This window comes from Poecilia mexicana, unplaced genomic scaffold (genome assembly GCF_051168715.1).
Source record: "Poecilia mexicana isolate PSO_F unplaced genomic scaffold, ASM5116871v1 scaffold_18, whole genome shotgun sequence".
Classification (NCBI taxonomy): domain Eukaryota; kingdom Metazoa; phylum Chordata; class Actinopteri; order Cyprinodontiformes; family Poeciliidae; genus Poecilia; species Poecilia mexicana.
Window position 1 is genome coordinate 13,029,704 of NW_028263387.1, and position 10,526 is coordinate 13,040,229.

Consider the following 10,526-nt stretch of genomic DNA (forward strand, 5'->3'; position numbering starts at 1 on the left):
CTGGTCAGAATCAGGATTTCTGTAAAAATTTTGCATCCTGGGTTTGGATAATACCCAACCATTTATGGTGTAGAAATAAAATGAGTTTTACTTAACAGACATTTTAAATACAAAGACAGTTTATATGGGTTTAAAATATATTTACTGAATATTGGTTTCAATAAGAACTGAAGTTGACAACTGCAATTACCAAAAAAGGAAAATATGTTCATACATAATATACCTATATTGATCTTAAAAAAAAACCTTTTGTGTCTAAATAATGAATGGACAACATGAATCAGGGTAATAAATAACATCTACCAAATGTCCTTCTGATGGGTTATGTTTTACTGCTCAGCTGTTATGTCTATTGTTGCCAGAAGAAGACATTATGTATATATATATATATATATATATATATATATATATATATATATATATCCATCCATCCATTTTCCTTCACCCTTGTCCCTCAGTGGGGTCGGGAGGGGTGCTGGTGCCTATCTCCAGCTCACGTTCCGGGCGAGAGGCGGGGTACACCCTGGACAGGTCGCCAGTCTGTCGCAGGGCATATATATATATATATATATATATATATATATATATATATATATATATATATATATATATATATATATATATATATATATATATTTACTGTACTTATCAAATTTATACCAGAAGAAAATATATTCAAGCAGTAGTCTGTGCCTAATGTGGCAATCAGGAAAAAATGACCGCCAAGGCATCTCTTAGAGTAACAACAGTTTATTGGACCTCAGCAGCCGATGCTTTGGTTATACTCAGGTCTGTTACAGACATGAGATGTTGGTGTTTTTACAAAACTTAAACTCACTAAAAAAATCTTTTAACTCATTCACATAAATTAGCAACAAAATCTAGAAAATCGCTTACAAAATTACTGCTTCAGGCAGGCTGGGTGGTAGCTTTTAAGACCCAGTATTAATGCAATATCCTCCTTAGCACCAGATAAAAGTGTATTTTCAGTCAATCATCTGCCTTATGTTCAATTTACTAACTTCCTATAACCGCTAGCTGTGCTGCAAACACACAGCTTGCACATAAACAGGAACAAGTAGAGATTCAGTCGCAGCTTATAGTTAATATGAGTTAAGATACATTCAAATTAAGCTTTTTAATTTCATCAGTGTTGTTTGACCAGCTTAATTTGATGAATGGTCACAAATAAACAAACAAGAGCTCAGAAAACCCTCCAAACAATACATTTCAGATTTCTTCTTTTTTTTTTAATTCTCTCCTTAGTTTTATAATCACTTAAAATTCCTCAGAAATTCTAATTCTGATTATTGAAGGTAATCAGATTCCATATATTAGTATTTCTAATAAATGTGTCTCTCTTAAACAAATAAAAAACACTCAAAGCAAAATACACACACACACACACACACACACACACACACACACACACAGAAAAAGGAATATTACATTACAGAATCAGTACTGCTGTTCATATTCAGATTGTTCACCTCAGACACTTTTAAATTGGTCCCAGGCCAGATAAACATTGTAGTAATAATAATAATAATAATCATAATAATAATGGTGATGATAATGATAATTACAATAATAGCATAAATAAACCATTTTTAAAAAAACATATTCCTTCAGGATACTTTGCAACATTTTGTGTAGTTGAGGCAGGAATCCTTGGCAGAGCAGTTCTGGTACAAATACATCTTTTGTTATAATATTGTCAAGCATCACATGTCGCTAAATAGGAAGCTTCACTTACTGGCCACTTCATTAGGTACACATCTCTAATTGATTCTTCACTAAGACTGCACATCAGTTGATCACAAAGGCATCTAGACCTAGCTGAGTTCAGAATGGGGAACAAAGAAGTTTAAAGTGACTTTGAACATGACTTTTTTGTGCCTGCTGCTGGGGTTTTGATGCACAACAGAGAATGGTTTGAAAGGAGTAAAATGTCCTCTGAGAGGTGGTTGTATGGACAAAAAGGACTTGATGTCAGAGGAGAAAGAGCAGAGTGGTTCCAGATGACAGAAGGACAACAGAACCTCAAATAGCCACTTGTGACCTTCTTTTAATTGCCCTCGTCCTCTCTGCATGGACATCGTGTGCCCATCTTCTGATGGCTACTTTGTTCTCATCAGTAAAGCACTTCTGGGATGAACAGCAGACGCGTCTGCAGCAGCTGTGATGATATAAAGTCAATTTACACCAAAATCTCTGAGGAATAATTCTTGCGAAGTGCGTCGAATAAAGCGGCCAACTATGCCAAAGAACAGATGTGTAGAATCTATTACAGCCATGTGACACTAGAGGGAGCTCTTCATCCGTGTAAGAAAAAAAGAAAAAGTAGCAATAGCACCAGCCATCCACAATGAGGTATTTAAGTAAATGTTCATCAGCCTAAACAGAAACCACTCACATATTGTCTTTATGTCAGGAGCATCACCCAATTAGAATTTCCTGTTGAACAAGTGCGGCCCAAACACCACGCCGACCACGCAGGTGATCACGAACAGCACCCAGAAGATGACGGCCAGCAGCTGCACGCACAGCAGGGTCCTCCGGCTCTGCTGTATGACCCCCTCCTCGCCCACCAGGTCCGCGGCCGCGCCGTACGGCCTGTCCGGGTGCATCTGCTGCACCTGCAGGCTGACGGTGGGCAGGATGATGAAGCGGCTGTCCCTGCCGCCTCCGCCGCCGCTGCTGGCGCCCTCCAGAGAGAGCACCACTCTCTGGGTGACCGTCGCCACGCGTGTGGAAACTGTCGCCGGCATCCGGAAGGCCGCCACGCGGGGCAGCCTGGACATGATTTGGGAGTTGCAGGGCAAAGCGAGGGCGTTCCCAGTGCGCAGAGGGGTTAAATGGCGGCAGAGGGGACAGGGGATGGCTTGTGGGCCGCCGCGGGGATCAGCGGGGTCGCAGGGGTTCAGCTGGATCCTCTGCAGGCACTCTGTGCAGAAGACATGGAGGCACTCCAACATCCGGGGGCTTTTGTTGTACTGGTTGTACTCCTGGTAGCAAATGGGACACTCTAAATCTACGGCCTCCCCAGGGCTGGTGCTGGGAAAAGGGGATGCACTAACTGGTTCCTCCTGCTGGGATCCTTGAACCACATCCTCGGGCATCCCTGGAAGACGGATGGACACAGCTGAACTCTGGGGAAATGTTTGGATGAATCTTTTCCAAAAACTGGGAAAATCTGTAATGAGAAAAGGAGTTAGAAGTGTTCCAGGAAATTATAGCTTCTAACCACCATCTGCTCCTCCTGAATGACTTCTTTGTTTATACAACTTAAATCAACATATTCGCATCATGAGTCACAGCATTCCCCTTCTTAGCTCCTCCACATGCTGTGTGTGTGTATACATGACTGCACAGGATGGGGGAAAATAAAAGAAAAGGCGGCGTTGTGAACAAAAATTAATAAATCACTGAAATCCTTTCCCCAAATGTCGACCTGTGTTGGAGCACGTTCACTGACTTTTGGTTTAGTCATCCGCAGGAGTCGTCCACTGACTCATTGAACATGAGAAATCTTGAGGGGAAGTACAAACAGTCTGAGAAGAGCTGGTAAAGGGGACTTGTGCACTGTGTAGTTTATAATTACTGGAAATGGGGAAGTTCATCTGAGAACAACAGAGAGAACCTGGTCGTTTATGCTTCTTTGATTTTGGTGTAAAAGCGTTTGATTTCCAGTTTGTCGAATTTTCTTATCATCTTCAAAAGTGATCTTGATCCCCAGTCCTCCGGGATTCATGAAAGGCCTTTCAACATTTTTCCTTTGGATTCGGTCAGCAGCTGTCCTGATCATGGCAGAATATGGATATGCTCAAAAACAATGAAGAAACAGAACTAGAAAAAGAAAACAAAATAAAAAGTGTCAGGCTTGGCATGAAAGTTGTGTGAAAGTTAATAAACAAGATGGGGGAAGCAGAAAAGATCTGACTTCATACTTCTTTCACTCTACGTTAAATTTTGAACTACTTATTCTTTCAGTAATAATAATAATAATATTTGTTCTAAAATACTACTTTCCTTCTGTTAAGCATTCATATTTAATTGGTTTTTAAAAGAAATTGTACAAACCAAGTTTTTGTCTCATTCCGCTGATCTGCTAGCTTGTCTTTTATGTGTTGACCCAGTCCAGATTCATCCATTAATTTTGGAGCATGTGTGCACAAATAATGTGGAGATCAACGTAAACTCACAATGTTACATTATGTGATGCTATGATAAAATCTTAATGTACTAGCAAATATATCAAATTTTAGCATCTGAAAATCAATTTTTGCTATTTCCCCCCCCTTAGTTATACGTTACTGAAAACAATTCAGAATGACAGAACTCAGATTAATACTGAATCCTGTCCAAACCCACCAGATTCACCACCACAGTTATTACAGCACACCTCCAACATCAGAGTAAAAAAAAAACAAAAAAAACTTGCTGTTTTATGCTAGCAGCAGATCATTACTCTTTAGCTTTTGTGGATGTTTGTGTCTTTTAACTATATTTTCTTCCACAGAACACCACCACTGACAATGAAATGATTGTTTTTGGATGAGATTGCTTCATCTTTTTAACCGGTCTCATGTCTAACATGCAAATTAGCTTACAGTAAAAACTGCGCTTGCAGACTTGCACTGACCGAAAGGAAACACGACAAGAGAGCCGACTGTCAGATGAAATAATGGAAGGGTTCGCATATGTTCTTCATTATCAACAACTAAACAGAGAAAAGTGAGTCCAAGGGGTCTAAACTTGAGCAGTCACAGACTGTGAGGCATGATTCAGTGTTTGGTGTATGTCAAACAAGCCAGTAAGCCAATGGGGTGACTGTCCAAGGCAAACAGGAACATTTCCAGTTGCTGGTTATATAAGGCCACAGATCCGGAAAATAAGGATTTATTTTCTCTTTTACCAAGTAATTTGATAAAAACTGCTAAACTTAAATAGTTTGCTGTTGTAGGAGGGATTCGAATTTTGAGAGGATTTATGGACCTCCAGACTCTACGTATCTGTTCCCATCACAGATTTATATTTGTTTAATTTTTTAACAAGCCAGTCTGATTTAACCCTTATTTGGGAAATAGTAACTACTGCAACTCTGTTGCCATATTCAGTAGATTCAGTTCATTCACAGACATCCTAAATCTGACTTTCTTTCATAAGTAAAAACTGAACGGACACATTCACTGTCAAAAATGACTTCATACTTCATAACATATAGTAAATTTGGACTCTTAATTAATTCAAACACCTTGTAAGCAGTCAAAAACAAGCTCCAGGTGAACGTATTTGTTAATGCATAATGATAAGGTAAAGTTGCATCAATCCTTTGAATTTCTGTAGAAATAAGCACATTACATTGTTTGTAGATTTGTTTAACTTAGATCGACACATCTGTGCCTGTTGTTTGTTGTTTGCTTCCCATTTTCACATGGGAACAACTAAAACCCAATGTGGTGCCGAGGGTGGTTGTGGGAGGTGGGATTGTTGCTTTGGAGATTGGGTCTCCTCTGCATAACCCCATGGCAACCTGAAGTCTTCCCTCTCACATTTCAGAGACACATCTGTGCAATCAGAGCCAAAATAAGCTACATCACATGACCTAATGCGTTAATTTCTTGAAGAAGAAGTCGTTAACTGTGAGCTCAAAATGATATAAAGTGGTTGGATTATTAACAAAAAGAAATGGCATCATCCCTTCCTTGAAGCAGATAAAACGGAAACTCACCTGCAGCAGAGCTTTTCAATCAGAGCTCTGTTTAGTTCCTCCTCCCAGGATCGGTACTTTCCCTCTCACACGCATCCATAAACGTTGTCATGCTGAGACAGATCACCTCTCGCCTCTGCACCTTCGAGCCAAAGCTTTGATATTCCAAAGCTACGAGCCTGAGCCCGTGTTTTGGTTCCGCCTCACCTGCTTTCTCTCCTCTTCTCCGTCTGGTCCCTCATGAGGTGTCTCCTTGTTTGTCTTGGCAGTAATTAAACCCTTGGTGATGACAAGGTAACCGGGACACAAAGGACAGAAAATGACAGATCCCAGTCTCTTTATCATGACTTAAAGTGCTCGACTCGCACATTATGTTGTTACGCTTCGTCACAGTCAGCGCTTTGTGGTTTACAAGTGTGAAGCAGGGAGTCATTACTGATACGTATCTCCGCTTTATTGTGCGCTCCTGTTGATGTTGAGACAATCCTATTTAATAGTGCTAATAGGACGGTTTACTCTAATAGCATGGTTTACGACCTAATGCGCCCCGGCTTACATCAGCAGATACTTACCCCAAGGAAGTGAAATTATCCAGGAAATGTGGCAGGATTTAAAGTTCCCTGAAGCGAGGAATAATTACACACACATTATTAAAGAAGGAAGTATGGGAATCTCTGTTAGACTTCAAAACATGTGACTCACAAAGCTAGGGGACTAAACAACCTTGATCAGGCCGATAAATAGGATCCAAACCTGCTTTGCGGAGCAGGTTCTGTGATAAACAAGACTGAAACCTTGGAAAAACAGAGAGAGGAATCAACACGCTCGAGATCTTCCTACACGTAAAAGGAAGCTAGAGTTTCAACCAAATGATATTTTCTTACGCTCAACAAACATCCAGTCAACTTGCATCTGGGTTTTCATTATGAAATGCATTTATAAACAGGCAACCGAAGAAAGGAAGGTCAGCCTGGTGTTTCATGTGAAAAGATGACTCAACGTTTCACGTGGAGGTGTTGATATGAAATGAAAGCTTCACGATCAAAACTCAACGGGGCTGAGTATGACTGCTAAGGTATGTCAAGAGTAAGCAGTGAAGTGTAAACTGGTTAATTATTGACATCTGCAAAAGATAGGACAACATGTTCAGAAGAGCTTACGCTTACTCTGCTTGGTTTCTAGAGAAACCACAACTGGCAACGTAATCAAAAACTTATTTTTGATTGTTTAAAATAGCTCTTCCCATGGAGATAGTTTTACCTGCTTATTTAAGCTGTTAAGAGGTGAGTCAATTTGTTAAATGGAGAAGGAAACTCTCCTATTGTCTTTTTTAAGTGGGGTTTTGTTGATTTGGGGTTATATTATCTCACATGCATCGGATTTCACCAACCAGATTATCTTTAAGGCTTTATCTGTCAATCAAGACAGGAGCAAAGGCCAAATCCAACTCCAGTTTCAAAATATTGTAATTGAATGTCGACTCGGTTTTATCCATCTGTGGTGGCCATTTATGTAATGTTTGCAACTTGTAATTTCTACTAATTTAGTTTTCTATTTTGGGGAGTTTGGAATTTATTTAAGTTAAGTTTAGATCCAAAATCTGTAGTTAATTTGTATATTTGAATTGATTAGATTATGTTGGTAATTGGTTAGACCCTCCCATTAATTTGAGTAATTAAAACACTACGGGTGCTGAGTGGAGCGATTGTTTTGCAAATGTTTGGTGTGTGGACGGGAGGTTTTTTGTAAATGATTTTTTGATCACTTTCACTTTTCACTTTTTTGTACTTGAAACGTCATATTAAGTAAGTTTACTTTCATTTTTTGATTAAGTTGTGGGACATTTTTGGTAATTATTTTGTCGCTATTTTTTACAAGAAATAAAGAATATATTTTTTCAAACAAATTAAGTCGGAAGTGCGTTCAAATCAAAAACCACCTGTTAACATCCACGGCCTTTGTTGGAATATTGTTTTTTGGAAACGAGAAGGCCGCGACACCGTCTGTCTTTGAAAGTTTTGACAAATCCTGTGATGCACTGGCAATCTGTGCAGGCCACATGTGTTCAACTCAAGGCCCGAGGGCCAAATCTGGCCCGCCATAGCTTTTTATGTTTCGCTCTAGACTCCAAAATACATCAATAAGTCCCTCCAGTTTTTCGCAAATCCACAAAGTTCACACAAAATCAACAGATCCCCAACACTATTTCTGATTTTACTGACATTTTTAAATCAAAATTGGCCTAAAACATTGGATTTGAGCAACTGCTGCCTCAGCCTTCCTTGATGTCAAGTCATAGTCTGTGACCAATACAGCGATTAATAAACAGTCACATTTAACATCACACATTGGCGCAAATATTGTAAAAAAAAAAAAAAAATTCCTTACAAACCATTTTAAATTAGCACACAAAATCTGTGACTTTGATTGCAAAGAACCACAAAAACAACAATCACAGAGTCCCGGACGGACTGATCAGTGTGAAAAGATGCTCAATATAATTTCATTTTAGACACTTATTGAATGCAAAAATAGCTGTTTGTTGATAAGTTAAGAATTTCATTGGCTTTATCGATAAGTTCTGCCACAACCGGCCCTTTAAAAACTTTCAGATTTTTGATACAGCCCACAATGAAAGTGAGTCTGACACCCCTGTACCCTGACTCCTGCCTCATGACCGCCACATTAATCCCCAAACCCCTGCAAGGATTTGTGGGTATAGACGAGTGATGGATGGAAAGACACTCACTGTTTCATAATCTACAACAAAGCCTCATCTTGAAGGGTATGAGTGGACATCCATTGTAGTTAAAGTGGGGTTTGAACAAGACAAAACAACAACAAAAACCAATGGGCGTGCTCGTTTGATTTCCACTTGATTTGCAAAGACTCGTTAGGAATTATATTGACTTAAGCGGAACTTTGAAAAGCGGTTATTTTCCTACCGCAGCGGTTGTTCATTGGAAGGAAGTTAATTTGGAGGCGGCTCTGCGTGCCTGGGGTAAAAATAGACAACACGTCGTTCAGCTTTCAAATATCAAAACATACAAGAAGAAAAAAAAATCGTTTGATCCTCAGGTAGCATACGAAGCAGCCTAAAATGAAGAACAGCGTGTGAGAACTCACTTTGTGTTGTTATTTATTTACCCTGGAGATCCCAGGGATGAAGGTGTTCCAGGTGTTTCATAACAATTTCAGACGGTCCCATGGCGATCAACACTATTTGCATTCGGAAGCCTTTCTAAACAGTTGCTAATCTTGATACATAGGAGCTGCACCCAGAGGCAAGACGGGGCAATTCTCAATAAATGCATCTAAAAAAAGCCCAGAACTACACCTAAAACAAGCCTCTACAAGCTCAACAAGACGATAAGAGAGCACATGGAAAAACCGGAACAGGTTCGGCTGGTTTAAAAAGGTTATCGCAACACGATCTGGGTTTTTTTTTTCTTCTGAAAGCACCTTCAGTTTCATCTCAGCCACCTAGAAAACATGTTTTGGCCATTAACCAAAGATAAGGTTAGTGATAAGATAAGATGAGATGATTAGTGATTAGGATAAGATAAGATAGGGTGAAAGGGAACAACATATAAGGACAGCAACCCTACACCTGCAGTCAAGCACGGCAGTGGAGGTATAATGATTTGGATTGTTTTGAAGCCACAGCACATTGAACTGACTATGTACTAGCATATCTGAAGGTGTATTACCTCTGCAGTATAACTTTGTTTTAGTTATATAGTATTAGGCATAGTGCCTTGCATCATATTTAATATTTAAAAGACCAGATTACTTCTAATTTTTATTTTTTTTTTGCCATGGACTTTAAGTACTGCTTTGGAAGACGTACGTGTGTTTTACAGTGACTCATAAGAAGCCAATAGTCTTTTGCTGCTTGGTTGGCGTTATTACAGAATGATGGATGAAGAAAAATGGGTGGAAAAAGTTTTTATCAGAGAGCAAAGAGTGTAAAATTATTGTTTAAGCTGAACGTTAAGCTGATATCAGAGTATCTAAGACAGTCAGCAAACTCAGATCTGAAACTCGTTTTGAAGAAATTTGAAAAGCTGGTGAAAAACACAATGTTCAGTTTGGCTATAAGAGAGACAGAGCGGTGGCGGACTCAGCAGGGGGCCATCTTTAACATGGCGTTTGAGCTTTTAGAGGCAGCAAATCACCTTATTTCTTTATTAATCAATTAGATTTTTAATTATATTATTGACTCAAATTTTTCACAGAGAAGATGAACATTTTTAATCATTACTTAGTATGCAATCACTGAAGATGTGGACAGATGTTTTTCAGATGGTGGTTTGTCAGGTGTGAATCATTGTTTTTGTTTTTTTTTTTACATTTAGGTTGCAAAAACTGAAATATTGCTGAATTTAGTAGGAACTCATACATCATCCAGCCGTTCAGCAGGAAACATCTTAGTGACTGTATGTAAAAAGTATGCTTTTATTATAGGTTTTGCAGTTTTAATATTGACATAACCATTAATGTTTTATGTTTGCATGACTGACTATGTTCTTTTCATTCGACCTGCTGAGAAAGACACTTATTGTTAAACAAAAAAGTTGTAACACTGCTTGACTTCCTTCCAACTCTTTTCCCAAAAGTTTGGGGTTTGTTTCATTTTTTTTTTCTTGTAATAACCTCCCCCCTTTTTTTACCGTCTCTCAGCTTGCATCCGACATGACCGAATAGAGTTTACGGTAAGTTCAGCTCTGAAAGAAAGAGCAGGAAGGCATAAAAAAAAGGCTCTAAACAAAAGATCTGAAAAACACTGTTAGATCTGCACACTAAGACATTC

At 39.0% G+C, this 10,526-nt stretch overlaps 1 protein-coding gene across 1 annotated transcript; it reads right to left on the bottom strand.

Moving 5' to 3' along the window:
- Positions 1–734: 734 nt before the first annotated feature.
- LOC106906752 (uncharacterized) lies at positions 735–6,072 on the bottom strand. The gene is made up of 2 exons (XM_014972160.2): positions 5,735–6,072; positions 735–3,849 (listed from the first exon to the last, which is right to left on the bottom strand). Exon 2 carries the CDS (start codon positions 3,120–3,122, stop codon positions 2,448–2,450), a length of 675 nt encoding a protein of 224 aa, XP_014827646.1. The 5' UTR covers positions 3,123–3,849; positions 5,735–6,072; the 3' UTR covers positions 735–2,447.
- Positions 6,073–10,526: the final 4,454 nt, after the last annotated feature.

Excerpts from the sequence above, each read along its gene's own strand:
- LOC106906752 (XM_014972160.2), bottom strand. The coding sequence starts at position 3,122 with ATGCCCGAGGATGTGGTTCAAGGATCCCAGCAGGAGGAACCAGTTAGT.